Source organism: Vulpes vulpes, chromosome 3 (genome assembly GCF_048418805.1).
Source record: "Vulpes vulpes isolate BD-2025 chromosome 3, VulVul3, whole genome shotgun sequence".
Lineage (NCBI taxonomy): Eukaryota > Metazoa > Chordata > Mammalia > Carnivora > Canidae > Vulpes > Vulpes vulpes.
This window is the reverse complement of record NC_132782.1, coordinates 17,654,994-17,670,210: the sequence shown is the minus strand read 5'-3', so window position 1 is coordinate 17,670,210 and position 15,217 is coordinate 17,654,994. Positions and strand designations below refer to the sequence as shown.

Genomic DNA, 15,217 nt, shown 5'->3' with positions numbered 1-15,217 from the left:
ATCTTTTGCAATGAGTTAGGTTCTACTGGGAGCTAACACTGAGTGGATCACCCCAGAAGCACATCCCGGTCCTCTTTCTAGGTCACACTGGGTCCTCAAGCTCCAGAAGACGTCATTTCCCTCCACGAGTACTGAGTCACCCTGGCTAATGTGCCCCAATGGCAGTGAATCAGCAGAAATCCTCAGCCTGATCTCCTTACTTAACTATAAGAGAAACGGACACCAAAGCAGCAGCCGGCATGCCACTGGGTCGCCTTCCTAAGGAAAGTAATGATTTTCCTCAGAAAAGTTAGCTTCCTTTATTTACACTATGGAGACACAGGGTAAAGCAACGTACCTTTAGTTTCAGGAAGTTTATCTCACCCCGTGGCTCACAAGCTATCCTCTCCAATCCTTTGGACTCGACTTTCACCAAATAGAGCAACCATTTTCCATTGCTAATTTCTTTTGGCCACTGGATATTCAAGGTTGCTGTGCCAAGGTTTTTCAGAGGTTTACCCAAGTTAATTACCTGTTAGAAAATAATACGTATTATATCTCAGTGTAATTCTTTCATAAAATTAAGGAGCAGCTCCTGTTGCCAAGGAAAAAAAGCCAAAATATCTGGCATAATCCTACAATGAAAAGTATAGGCTCCAAAAATGGCCTACAGATAAATAAGGGTGCCCGAAATAGAGATTCAGGCCTAGAAAAGGTAAAAGAGAAACCACTGTTCATACAGCCCAGGAACTGCTGTGTGCACCAGAATCTGCAGCTCCGGGGAGATCACAAGTGTGCGTGGAACCTCCCTGCAGGGCAGACAAGAGCCTCTGCTACGGTGGTGCACCAACAGCCTGCTCTGGGAAGCCCCTTCTGCGAAAATGACACCGCCTGTCTTCTACTACAAGGGTGGCTGTGGGGAGCTTGGGTAGCAGCTGAGAGCCAGAGTAAAACCATTAGGACACTCATGGCTCATGAGTCCAAGCCCGGAACAGAGCAGCTTCCTGCAGCAGAAGCCGAACGATGTAGGAGCTGTGTGTGTGGGTGTGGGGGGCAGGGGTGCTGAACTGCTCTGGAACCCAGAGGTGCATCTTTCAGCCACACCTGTGCAGGTGTCTGCACCACCGCCACCAGCACCTGTCACAGCGTGTCTGTAATGCTGAGACACACAGAGCAGAACTCAGGCCCTTCATCCTGCTGGGGTCAGGGGTGGGCACGTTCTTGCCATCTCAGACTTTCACCTCAACCACGGTCACTATGCTTTCTTGGCTGCTTGGAGTCGTGCAGACCTAAACCCACAGAGGAGTTATGAGCCGCCTCTGTACCAAGCACTTACTTAGGTTCAAACAGAGTCACTGTGATTCTTGCTTAGAAATGCTTCAGAGCAATCATTCAAGTTCCTCCCTGGCACTGGGCTTATAAAATGTGAGGGAACATCAACCACACGCAGTAAGAGAGATCACCTTACAACGGAGGAGGAAATAAATCCCAACACTTTCTAAAGCCAGATATAAATTACTTTGAGATTTTTTCTTTGTTTTACAGACAGACTCTGGGGAGGGGCGGGGTATTCCTTTGTCCCTACACCACTTAGACATTAAAACTCTCTAATAAGAAAATTATCAAATGGATCTGGATTTTGTTTTTTTGTTGTTGTTGTTGTTGTTGTTGTTTTTTGGATCTGGATTTTGAACAAAGTCCTATGTTGAATGACAGCTGTGTTCTCCATTCTGGAGGACAGAACTTTTACTGTAAGCCAGCATGTGGCTTAAAAAAAATCAGTGAACTCACTTCTAACTGAGCATTTATCATGCTTATTTTGTAGTATTTATTAATGTTGATATCGCATATTAAAGTTGCCTATCTACTTTTATTAAAATCACAGTACGTATTACACATATTACCACATGCAGCGTATGTTCGCTGTTGGTAGATGTAATAGAAAGACCAACCGCTGCAACTTACCCTGAACTCATACTCTATCAAACTTCCCACCTCATCTTCAGATTTCATAGCTTGCTCACCGACAACTGTACCTCCAAAATACACCTGGGAAGGTTTAGCAACTCTGTTAAATTAAAAAACACCAGTTTTAGCGAGGACTGTAAATGGTTCTTTTAAACACTGATTTGTTATGCTAAACACAAACACTTACCCTGAGACCGATAAAAGCAGTTCGATAACCACTTTTGCCGTAGCTGTAATTGAAGCCAAATTATCTTGATTGCTTGTTCTGAAAATGAAAAGGAAACAATAGGGTTTCATTTTAACAGTTTCCTCATTACAATTACGCTTCTTTTATGAGTCAGAGCAGAGCCAATTCATGGACTGGCTGTGTTTTCATGAAATAATTCTGAATGAAAAGGTTGAAGTAACGCTTACGTTTCCAACTTCAGATTAATATCCAGGTCTGTGGTGTCAAAGGTGACCTCAGTTGTACTTAAAATCAAATAAAAAGTCACCTAAAAAGAAAAAAAAAAAAAAAAAAAAAACAGAAATAGACGTTAGCCCAGACCAAGCAGGTCGACCCGGTGATGGCGTGACACAGGGCACAGCACAGTATGTGAAGGCGTCACCTACGCTGGAATTTCTTTTAAAAGGATTTCCAAGCTCACAGTCCACTTGCGAGCCGTTCTGGTTGGCAACACAACTCAGCTGCTTCTCCTGTGACAGAAAAACACGAAATCACCACGCGTTCCCTTGCGCACAGTGCTGGGTTTTCCCTCCTAGCTGCTCTCCAAAATCACTTACAGGGAAAGCCCTCAGTTCTCTGTACGCCGAGTAAGTCAGAGTGTCCGGGAAGGTTGCCACGAGTTTGGCTTCGTGAGCGTCATCTCCGTCCTTCGTGGGGTCCCTTGGATTGGAAGGGCTGTTTGTCACCGTTATTTCTAAAGCAATGTCCTTCTGGTCTTTCAGAACTAGTTCTGGGACACCTTTTTGACTATAACACACACAAAAATAAAACAAAAGCGACAAAATCCTCAGTACATTTCCAGTGACCCACTGCAAAGCCGGTCATTTTTGCTAGGATGGCAGGGCGATTCTTACATTGGTAAATAAGAAAATTTGTCCTGACTTCCTTCTCGGGTACAAAATTTATATTCCAGTTTAAGGTTGCTGTTACATATGTTGTCGTCTCCGCATCCCTCTTTTAAGAAGTGCACCTGTAGGGAAACAAAACCATCGGAATGCATGCCACTTGGGACCAGCAACAGTGACTGGCTGTTTCCGTACAGCCCTTTCCCTTTGCGACATTTACTACTGCAAAAGCTTCCAGTGTACCTGCCTGGCACCCAGGGCCTTTAACTGAACCGTCTTCTAACTCTGTCCTTGAACAGAGCGGTGCTTTAAGAACACACACTGAGGGGGCCCCTCAGTATGTTCAGTGTCTGCCTTTGGCCCAGGGCGTGATCCTGGGGTCCCGGGATCGAGTCCCACGACGGGCTCCCTGCAGGGAGCCTGCTTCTCCCTCTGCCTGTGTCTCTGCCTCCCTCTGTGTCTCTCAGGAATAAAGGACTCCTTAAACACACACACACTGACCAGGCCACTGAGGTGTAGGAAAAAGCACGAGCCTGGCAGCCACACAGGTCCACACTCCAAACCTGGCTCTGCCACTTGGCCATGGGCTTTGGGTAGCAGCATTATTACTGTACTTCTTACAGTAGCCCTATAAAGTAGGCTTGTGGTATCTCCGTATTACCAATGAGGACATTTAGACTCTGAAAGGTTAAGTGACTTGCCCAAAGCCCCACAGCTTTACTCCCTTAATGCTCACAACAGACGTATGAGGACACTATTGTGGGCTCCATCATACACACGAGGAAACGGAGTTTAAGGTCAGGAAAACAAACGGCACAGTGCCAATGGGCACTGAATAATCGCACTGACAAGCGGGAAAGCTATCTCGTTGCTTGTTATGTTCAACAGGACTACAGAGCTAGGAACGTGCATAAATATTCATGTGATAATCACAAACATCCAAAGTCTATGGAAAAGGAATATAAAAGCATCAGGAACTACACTTGGTTGACAATGAAGACACAGTGTGTGGACTGAGCCACCATCTCCTAAGCCTAAAGCAGCAAGGACTCACTTCTGAAAGGCTTCATTGGGCGGGGGGGGGGGGGGGGGGCCAGATTCAGAAGCCGGACAATGCCAAATCAGGATGCCACCGCGCCCCAGCCTATTCTTGTGTCTCAGCCCCCCTGAGCCCTAGCCAATAGGCCCCACCTCACAGGAGGCATACAGCAAGCCATGTAATACAAATTGTCTTCCTAAGATTACATAGGCTACAAAGCCACTAAATGACTATTTCATGGCTAATCCTTTTCTGCCTTGCTGAACCTTATCTTCCTTGATTTTAGCATTCAGACTAGCAAGTTTATTTTCTACCTATTAATGTTCTCAATGGTAAAATGCAATTTATTTTTCTTTCTATATATGGCCATAGGAGAAACCTAATGTGAGAGTAAGTAGTAAGTTGCGGTGGCCAAAAATGATCAAAAAGAACACTCTCTGGGCTCCAAATTGTATTCCATGTTTCTATATTCATGGTTAATTTGGGAAACAGATCTCAAACAAACTCTGCATATATTAGAAAGCTTATTTAATACAAGAGAATGGACTTTAAAAAGCAAATCCCTAGTCCCACTGCCTTCAAAGACGTGTGATGTAGCCTAGTAATATGGCAAAAGCTCTGGCAATACCAAAGTCAGGAAGACTTACCTCTCTGTGAACTGTCTTGGGTTCGTTTGAATTCAGAATTGGAAGAATTTCTGGAAGTGAATTCACTCTCCTCCGCGTGTTTGGCTCTTGGATCTCTACTGAAGCAGTTATGGGAATGGGACGCAGTTTATCTCTGATGTTTTCCTGAAAAGTATGCAGAGTCAAGCATGGTACCAATGCTACTGGGGAACTCCAGACAATGCTTCCTTTTGTCCGGGATAATAATAGGCTGCTGGTATAAATTTCAGAAATCTACACGTGCCACCATAACACCCAACTTCTGTCCTAACGACTGCCGTGACGTCCGCGGGCCTCACCTGGAGCCACAGGGTTTCCTCCATGCAGGCCTTCTGCTTCTGTCTGTTCAGAGTCAGCTCCTGAGTGTACCGGGGCTCAGAGCCTTGGTTTCGAAACTGAACTCTTGATGACAGCCCAGATTTTCTTCTCTCCTTTTCAGCCTCCAGTGTGCCCAAAATTGCTAGATAAAATGGACAAAGATCACACGAACTTAAAGTGTATCTACGTACAGTTGAGCTAGAAGTACAGTGAGTGCCCTGTCACATTATTTTAATTCCTCGTTCAGAATACTTTTCCCGCTGCATGTGTGGCTCTTCATATTCCCCGAGAATGTACATTTTGACTGATTTATGGTGTTTCAAATCAAGCCGTCCTTTCCCGCCCCCCTGCTGTTAACAGTTTTTGAAGTTAAATTTCCACTGGGCCACCTGGGGGAGCTCGAGAATAAGTCAAAACCTCTGAGCAGCAGCCAAGGATTTCTGGCTAAACTTCAAGAACTCGGAGAACTAAAGATAATGCCCCCCACCCCCCACCCCGTAAAGGCCTGCAGACTCCCATCCCATCTGTTCCTTGCAGGGCCCCTCACGGGCATATTCAGCAACAGCAGCTTCTCCTTGGGTCTGCTGGGCGTTCAGAACCTCAAGCCCCAGCCAGACCCACTTAAGCAGAACATGCATTTTAACAGGATTATCAGGGGGTTCTTACAAATTAAAGTTTACGAAGCACCGATAAAGAGCAGTTATATAAAATGGGAATAATATATATTAGAGATAGAGAAGTCTTTTGACGACAGGAGACTTTTCACTTAAAAGAACTGAAAGGGGGCAGCCCCGGTGGCACAGCGGTTTAGCGCCACCTTCAGCCCAGGGTGTGATCCTGGAGACCTCGGAGGGATCCCAGGTCGGGCTCCCTGCATGGAACCTGCTTCTCCCTCTGCCTGTGTCTCTGCCCCTCTCTCTCTCTCTTTCTCTCTCTCTCTAATAAATAAATTCTTAAACAAAAGAACCAAAAGGTAAAACCTATTCCTCTGGAGTCTAGAGGGCTCATTTGTCCGCTGTGGTATCTCCCACAATGAAAGTTTCCAACCTCCAAAGCCCTAGGAGGCACATCGAGTTCTTGATTACCTCTAGTAACGGGGCTTGGAGGCAAGCCAGGATTTGGATGATCAAAATCTCATTTCTCAACTTCAGAATGCATTCTTTGCTGGTTTGCTGGAGGTAGCTACTCTGTTTCTTTATGGGACAATATTTAAATTATTTTCGTTCATTCATTACTCACTCAGTCACTCACTCACCATCAGAAGGGGAAGCAAACCAAAGTGTGTACAGGGCCAGAGAATGCGGCCTCAAGGAAAAAAATCTTTTCCAGAAAACACAGAAAATGAACCACCCACGTTCTTAATATTCATGTTGGGAGTTCAGAAGAGGCCTCAAAGAACATTTTATACTTTAACACCCTCTTCTTGCAAATGAAGAAACGGAGGCCCACAGACTTAGGTGACTGGCCCAGGATCACACAGTGAGGGACGGAGGCGGCGTCAGCTTTGAAGTCTCTCACAAACACTCAAGACAACTGCTGTATGAAGCCCCTTAGGTGTCCAGGTTCCCACTGCCCCCGGGCCTCTGCCTGAGTCGCCATCGTCCTCTGCCAGCTGGCCCCGGCTCACTCCACCTCCCCCTGACTGCCTGGCTAACTCTGCTCCTCCTTCAGATCTCAATGTGGACATCACTTCCTCCAGGAGGACGTTCCTGGCCTCTCCTGGGGGATCTGACAGGATTCCGTTTCCCCAGTCTCTGCAATCAGCCACTGTGCTGTGATTGCCCATCTTCCCCAGGCAGAAGTGTGGACAGGGGCCACAGCAGTCTGCTGGCCACTGCGGTCTCCAGCAACGGGACAACACCCGGTATAAATAGGATTTTTAGAAGAGATGAATGGAAGCGGGAGTGACTGGCACCACATCAGCATACACACCAATGCACATACAGACACGCACGCAAACAACAGGACGTTATTCATCTGCCGGAACAATAGCGATTGAGATAACAGAAGTCCAAAATTTAGAAACACTGACAGTTTCTATAGTAATTTCTGCCAAATGGAATGTGCTTCCATTTTAGCCTTGTAGCCCTGACATCATCCATTTATCAATGACCTGTTAACTTCACAATGAACCAGATGAAGGCTCACATGCTGAGTGCCCCTCATAGCAAAAGTAGGGGAGGGTGTGGGTGCATTAAAACCGTTTATCTACCAAGCCCACTCTAACCTTCTCTAACCCGCCAGACAGTTCACATCATCTTAAAATCCTTGCAGGCCACCTTTGCTGACCTTTTGAGGGGCAAGCCAAGTAGAATACTCATTAAGGCTCAATTATAAATATCTGTATGTATGGAACACCCCATCTGAGGCCTACTCAGTTAAAATAGCCTGATCAAACAATAAGCTCACAGTCTCAGACACTGGGAACAGGTTTTAGCTGTATTAACTTATGCAGCCTTGTGGAAGTTTGATTTGTTTTTTGTTTGTTTGTTTTTTTAAAGATTTTATTTATTCATGGGAGACAGAGAGAGAGGCAGAGACACACAGAGGGAGAGGGAGAAGCAGGCTCAATGCAGGGAGCCCGATGTGGGACTCGATCCTGGGACTCCAGGATCAGGTCCTGAGCTGAAGGCAGACGCTTAACTGCTGAGCCACCCAGGGATCCCTGGAAGTTTTATTTATTTTAGAATTTCCCAATACTGAGGAAGAACAGGCAACAAAAAGCAGGGTCCCTTCTAAACATCCTCACAGAAAAAAGTTCTATCTGTAATACGCCATCAGTAAAATACTTGGCTAATAGAATTGTTAATAAATAATTAGTTAATGGCGTAGTTATTGAATATGAAATTAATACACAGGACACCAAATGCTGCATTAAAAGCCAGAACAAAGTTTGGAATTTTAGGGAAATGATTGATGGATATGGGGGAAGACAAGGAGTGCTCTGATGAGATCTCACATCTATGGTCAGAGTGGTGTGGGGAAAAGGACTAATAGAATAAAAACACTGCCCCATTTCCTCTCTTCATCTAGTCAAAGAATCACAACTTCTTGTCTCTCCAGGCTACTCCAAACACAGTGGTCAAACACACCTGTTAACCAAACAGGCAAGGTAAGGTATTGGCGTTTGGGTGGGAACAACACAAACAATAACAGGATGACAGAGTGTGAGGAATTGTAGGAGACACTTTCCTCTCCATGAAAGTCATGCAAAGAATCGTTTCCAATACTCAGTGACATACCGGCCACCTCAAAAGGCCAAGTGAAAGGCCACCCCCACCCTGTGCACAAACCACAATACAGCAACACCAAGCATACTCCCCATGAGGTCTGCAGATCCCTGGGAGAGAGGCTAAAGCAGGAGACAGCTGCCTGAGGACAGCTTCAAATACGGAAAGATGGAGGCCTGAAATGGGAAAGTGGGCCTGTGACAATGTGAACTGGGGGAAGACAGATTTATTTGCCAAATTCTGGGATATTAGAAGAGATATCTTTTTAATAAAGAAAACAGAGTAATACTTTACATAACAAGAAGGAAACTTAAGAAAACTCATTACCTCAAGGGAAAGTAAAAACAGCAAACCACCCTCTCCCTCTAGAAAGCTTCCCTTGGTGGCATCCTACGCCATCATACCGGGCTGCTGGGACGATCGCCTGACCCAGGATGCAGATCACCTTGCTCTTTGAGGGAAAGCTTTTCTTTAAATTCCCTTGTCCCCATCTGCACTCTGGAGCTAGAGCAAGTAGCTTATACCTGAAAACATATGGCTATTACTAAAACCTACTACAGAAGGCTTTGGCGGTGATCACTACTGCTAGGGTGTCGTTAGCCTTGTCTAAATGTGCAGCAAAAAATCCTGTTTGGGGACATGTATGTGGCTCAGTGGCTGAGTGTTTCTCATTCGCTCAGGTCGTGATCCCGGGGTCCTGGGATCGAGTCCCACATCGGGCTCCCTGCAGGGAGCCTGCTTCTCCTTCTGCCTATGTCTCTGCCTCTCTGTGTCTCATGAATAAATAAAATCTTAAAATAAAAAAATAAAATAAGATCCTGTTTGGACTATAAAGAAAAGGAAGCAGAATAATACCTTATAAATGACAGATGGCTTTAGCCAAAATATCTCCTTTGCTCTCCACCACAATCCTATGCAGTAATTCCGATTAGAGGCATTTTTATTACTGATAAGAAAATGAAAACTCAAATGTTGAGGTTTGCTCAGCACTACAGGGTCAACCAGCCTCGAAGCTGCAACCGAGAGCAGAGCCCAAGGCTCTGATTTCTCAAGATCAGCCTTCCAGTCCCCCAGGAGCCTGCATGCAGGGACACACCGTGGGTGTTCTAGGCCGGGGAGGCCTCTGGGAGGGGACCAGGGAACGAAGAGACACTAAGCCAGCAATTCTGCGTAATGCTTAGGCTCCGGCACTCACTCTTCTACAACCACCACCCACCACCTCACAACCACAAAACCAATTTTCCACGTTGCTCTTCAAAGGCAGAAATGGAGGAAACGGTTGTGGTAGCAAATGAGTACTTTTCCAAGGCATGCTGTCCTAAACCATCCGCTCTGGAAAATTCAAATGAGGACCAAATGGAGAGTTATCCCCTCATGGGCTTCACCCTCCTGATTAAAGAGAAAATGACAGATGCAAGGAATTCCTTAAACAAGACTTTGTGAACCCAGTTTGGCCAGTGCAATTTTATTTTTTTCTGTTACATATGCAGAACTTTCAACATGGCAGACAGAACATATATATCATTTTTAAAATGTACTAGGTACTTACATATCGAAGGATTGTAACCTGTGGGTTTGGCAGTGTATTCAAAACAGGCCTTCACCTTGAGGCTGTATAAAATCAAACACATATTCTTTAAAGAATGCATGACTGCGGTAGGAAAAAACAAAACAAAACAAACCACCCCATGGTCCCCAGCTCTGAAGTCCCCGCACTGCCCACGGAGTGCGCAGTAAAAGGTTTTATGTTCACTTGACCGAGTCCCTGTCCCCTTGTCCATTTCTGTCTTACTGATGTCTGTGGCTCCTTAGAGCAACAGGATCATCATAAAGCAGAAGTACGAAGCTGAGGGCGTTCCATGCATACGGTGGAAGCTCTCACCATATCCCGCTAGGCGCCCCACATAACGTTTTCTGGCGGAGGTCAATCGTGTCAGGTGTTATGGTGACCGTTTTCTGAATATTAATCACAGGCCGGGACCTAAAAACAAAGGAGTAAAACACAGGCTCAGCCTTTGGCTACCTTGAGTGGGAAATGAATTCATATACTATCAGCTGCCTACTACATCTTAAAAATTTACCACAGGGGGAGAAAATCGTTCCCCTATTGCTAAAGAAATTGTTAGCAGGTATCATTTAAAACTTGATTATATCGTTTTTACCAACGGTTTTTAAATATAACATTCATTTATAGTTATAAAATGTTTTCTAATTTTAACATTAGAGTTTTTCAATGGAAAGGAACCCGTGTAAAATTTGTAAAGGTCCTAGAGCTTTTTCATATGGCTCTGCCCCCACCCAAGCCTCCAAGTGGCCTGGTATGTCCTTCCAGACACTATCAGTGCTACTTTTCTAACATTTCAGCAGCCTTCTCCTGCCTATCCACAGATCTAGTTCCTGGTTTCTCAAAGCTGGTGGTGCTGCTCTGCACCCACACATCATCACAGATTTAACCAGCCCCTCATATGAGTAGACATTTACGCTGCTTTTAGGCTTGTAGCTCTGACAAACGTCCTTCTTGTATATGTTTCCAGGCACATGTTTGAATTCCGCTATAGGATGAACTCCTAGCAGAATTCCTCAGTTGAAGAGTATGTGCGTGTTTAATTACTTATGAACAATCTTGCCAAAATACCCTCCCCCCCCCCTTTAAAAGACTCAAAACCCACAAACACCTCGTCCCCGAGATGCTCACTATCAGGGTTTCTACATATACATGAATTGTAGTAATACAGTAATACAGGCAATCCCAAGCTGACAGGTCTCTATCCTACAAATGTTTGCGCTTCCTTGGAACCCCCCATCCCCAGCCTTAAGTCTTTGTCCTTCTGCCACCAGAATGGGCTACAACTTTTCTACCCCCACAGTAGCTCCATAAGCAAAAATTCAAGCCTTTAGCCTTTCCCATCTCTCCTCTGCCTAACCCAAGCCTCACAAACACACTCAAGTAGCTGGAATCCCATACCTTTGGCCCTTCTCACCATATAAAAACATCTTGCTGTCCCTTACATCTTCTCCCCTACCTCCCACAGCCAAAGGGGTCAACACCACCAGCCTATTTCTGACCTCTGCCACAAAATCCAAGTTTATGGTGCAAGTGGGATGGGGGAGGTAGGCCCCGCTCATCTCCATCACTCCCCAGCCAGAACCCAGAATGGGATCCATGGTCTCATTACCACATGGATCCAGTTAGACTGACTTTCCTGGGCTTCTGGTAAACCAGTCATCCTGGGGAAGAGTATTTGATAGGATAATGCATTCCAAATCCCAAATGGTGAGCTGGAACTTCTGGAATCAATCTGTCGGTAGGCTAGAGAAGACCCGAGTACATTCATGGGCAAAGTGGGAGTCTATAAAAGGACAAATCCTGTCCCCACATTCCTGTTTATAAATTTCTTTTTACCTCAACTGTTGACTTTTCTATTATTATTTTAGATAGCTGTTAGTTTTCTAAGATACTAACCAGATATTCCTAATTAAAGTTTTGAAAGCATATTTTAAGAGGGAAAAATCCAATTATTGAAAATCCAATTGCTACAGAAGCAACAGTGTTTTACAGATCATAGTATTAAGGCCCTGACGTGACATAAATATCAGAAGGAAATATTTTAACACAGTTCTGCCTAAAACATTTTTATTTCTATTTTTTATTTAAAATTCTTTTTACTTTTTTTTTTTTTTTTTTTTTTTTAAGTAAACTCTATACCCATCCTAGGATTCAAACTCAAGACCTTGAGATCAAGTGTTGCATGCTTTTCCGACCGAGCTAGCCAGGTGCCCCCCACCTTTTTAAACACAACAATATATACAAAATTTGAATGCACAACACATGATGAATCAGGAAAATTGTGCCTTAACACATGAAGCAAATCTTTCTGGTTCAGCTACCTCTCATTTGTTTGGCATTTATTTATGAACTACCTTGAAGTACTATTATGATTTCAGGGGGAAAAATGCATAGATGTTGTGATCCTTGGCTCCCAGGATCCAGCCTCAAGCTTAAGCAGTTCTGGGCTTCCAGTTCTCTCTTTGTAAAATAAGGGAATTAAGTTCTCCTATTTATATGAAAAGATGTTAAAATTTACTTTTGTGCTATGTTTGAGCAAAGAAGGAACAAGTTCATAGGGTTCATAGTCAACCTACTTATTAGGACATGAATACTTTAATACATGCCAGCTATATTCAGCAGCAAATATTTAACTAAAAATAGGTTATGTGCTGAGAAAACTTGGTAACCAAATTTTGGTATAGGAACTCAAGGCGTCTTGATACCTGAGGGCTATACCTCAACTAGAAGTGCACACTGCATTTTGATGCACACTTAGCTGCATGTTACATACTTTCCACCTTTTAAAAACATTGAATATTTTAAGGGGTGCCTGGGTGCCGCAATCTGTCAAGCATCTGACTCTTCGTTTTGGCTCCAGTCGTGATCTCAGGGTTGTGGGATCAAGCCCTGTGTCAGGCCCCACGCTAAGCATGGAGTCTGCTTAAAGATTCCTTTGCCCTCCCCACTGCGCCCCTCCTGCTTATGTACACGCTCTCTCTCTAAAAAAAAATCTTTAAAAAATAAAAAACATTGAATATTTTAAGATTAATACCTATATGAACAAAGAGAAACAGGCATAATATAAAGGCAGTGTTTGAGAACCAGCGGACAGACTAGAGGCCAAATGCTTTAACCTCAGAGGGCACACAGAACCACACACTCCCCAGTGTGACAGCTTAGGTGGCCCCTGGGTTCCTAGGACAGAGATGTATCACCACAACACAAACCACTGCTGATCTATTGATGTTTTCCCCAAGGCTTCGCTTTTCTCAATCATGTACACACGTTCATTTAGTTAACTTTTTTTCCTTTTAACTTTCTTTGTCCTAACATCTCAGATACATTCTTCTCCACTTCTTTTCAGATCTCCTACTCCTGCTATCTGTAACTTCTGTGGTGGTTCTTTGTTTTCACGTGAAAGGCTTTCACAGATCTTGCCATCTAATCAGAAAACTATTTTTCTATGATATTCTAGACACATATACTATATTCTATATTTTTCTAGTTTTTTCAGAAGCATCTTCTTGACATCAGTTTCTTACCCCCAGAGGTTTTGCTTAGGATTATATTTTAGATACTGAGACTACATCTCTACCTGACACTTTTCTCGAAGTCTACAGGATAATGATGGTTTTTTTTTTCCTTTAGGGTTTCACTGTACATTAACACCCATTTGAAACATCTTTAAAGGGGTTCCTGGGTGGCTTAGTTGGTTAAGAGCCTGCCTTCGGCTCAGATCATGATCCCAGGGTCCTGGGAGCAAGCCCCACATTGGGCTCCCTGATCGGTGGAGAGCCTGCTGCTTCTCCTTCTCCCTCTGCCACTCCCCTGCTTGTGCTATCAAGTAAATAAAATATGTTAAAAAATAAAATGTCTAAGAAAAATAGCTATAAAGTAAAATAGTTAAAAAAGAAACAAAAACCCAAATGGTTCTAACAATCCAAGAAATGCAAATTTAGCCAAAAGATGAGGTTACATAGCACATGGGCAAAAATCAAATAGATTCATCATGTTCAATCCTATTATAGGTGTGAGAAATGAGGCTTTCTCATAGCTTGCTGCCACGAACATAAACTGTCACAATCTCTCTGCAGATATATATATTAATACAAAAAATGTGCTTTTATCCCAGAGATGCTATTTCCAGGAATTTTTCTTAAGGAAAAAATCACCACCCTATTACATAGAGATGTATAATATACTGTAGCACACTATTTATATGAGCTACAGGTCAGACACTAATAATTCCATCAACTGAAAATTAAATGCATAGAATGAAATAATATTAACTTGTTAAAAAAAAAATAAGATGGATGTGTCTATACTGACAAGATTAGATTTTTAAGAATCAAAAGAGATTAGGTTTTTAAGAACCAGATTAGAGAACAGGAGTTGAAAATGGCCCTCAGATGATGCCCTAGAAGCAGAAAGATACCCAAAATTATCCAAAGTTATTTTGTAGAAGATGGGAATATTGGGGAACTTGCAATTTCTGAAGTTATGTATTAACTTTTTTTTTTTTTTACAAGAATGTGCTACTTTTAAAATTAAAAATGAAATAAATGACTTTTAATGGTGGTCCCCAGCAGTGATGAGACCACTAGGAAAAAGAGGACTCCGGCAAAGCTCATAGGCAAACCCATACAGCCTTTCTGGAGGTCATTTTGGTGAATCTGAATCTAAGGTCTGAAAACCTATATGAGCTCCCACTCAGCAAATTTACCTTTAAGGAATTTATCATGAGGAAATAATTCAGGACATGCACAAAAGCAAGGATGTTTACCAGCCTGCGTATCATGAAAAACCACAAACCTAGAAAGCAGCATAAATATCCAACAGCATGGCAACTGTTAAATAAACTAGACCTAACCCTGTGACACTTTACAAGTGGCCATTAACTTCATCTCAGAAAAGTGCTCAAGGGCAGGGGGAGAGCCCCCCATGCGCTATAAACTCACTGACATTGAGAAAATGCACTGGGTATTACAAACTGACAAAAGCAAATTGCAAAAACAATATGTACATTACTAGCTGTTTTGTTAAATATACACGAATATTCACAGAACACAAAAGACTTAGAAACCAAAATTTTGGAGTTTATTAATAACAGTTAAAAGGGATTCTTACTTCCTTTCTTATTTTCTCTGTACTGTCAAATTTTATGTTTTATCTTTTAATCAAAATATAAGGTTTTAAAAGTACCTATGAAGTAAAAAATTTTCACCAGTTGTGACTTTCTTCTCAATTCAAAATTAGTAGGGTATTACAAAATAGGTTTTTATCGCATGGTTATGCCACTGTTGAAAGAAAAATCTTCAAAATCCATAAGCCTTTGACTTGAGATATAGGTATTATTATTTTCAATTAAAAGGTCAAAATCTGAGGAGAACCTGAATAC

At 43.1% G+C, this 15,217-nt stretch overlaps 1 protein-coding gene across 4 annotated transcripts in view; it reads right to left on the bottom strand.

Annotated features, from left to right (window-relative positions):
• The window catches only part of ITGA6 (integrin subunit alpha 6), an 82,778-nt gene that overhangs the window by 18,823 nt on the left and 48,738 nt on the right, over positions 1-15,217 (bottom strand). For all 4 annotated transcript variants that reach the window (XR_012000323.1, XM_072751933.1, XM_072751934.1 and 1 more), the window contains 11 exons: positions 10,153-10,251; positions 9,820-9,881; positions 5,022-5,182; positions 4,705-4,848; positions 3,028-3,143; positions 2,731-2,920; positions 2,560-2,643; positions 2,362-2,441; positions 2,135-2,212; positions 1,945-2,047; positions 338-511 (listed from right to left, as the gene is read on the bottom strand). Coding sequence is in view for 3 of the 4 variants with exons in the window: in XM_072751933.1 (XP_072608034.1) it covers positions 338-511; positions 1,945-2,047; positions 2,135-2,212; positions 2,362-2,441; positions 2,560-2,643; positions 2,731-2,920; positions 3,028-3,143; positions 4,705-4,848; positions 5,022-5,182; positions 9,820-9,881; positions 10,153-10,251 (1,291 nt within the window). In the remaining variant the exon portion in view is untranslated. The remainder of the gene's footprint in view (positions 1-337; positions 512-1,944; positions 2,048-2,134; positions 2,213-2,361; positions 2,442-2,559; positions 2,644-2,730; positions 2,921-3,027; positions 3,144-4,704; positions 4,849-5,021; positions 5,183-9,819; positions 9,882-10,152; positions 10,252-15,217) is intronic.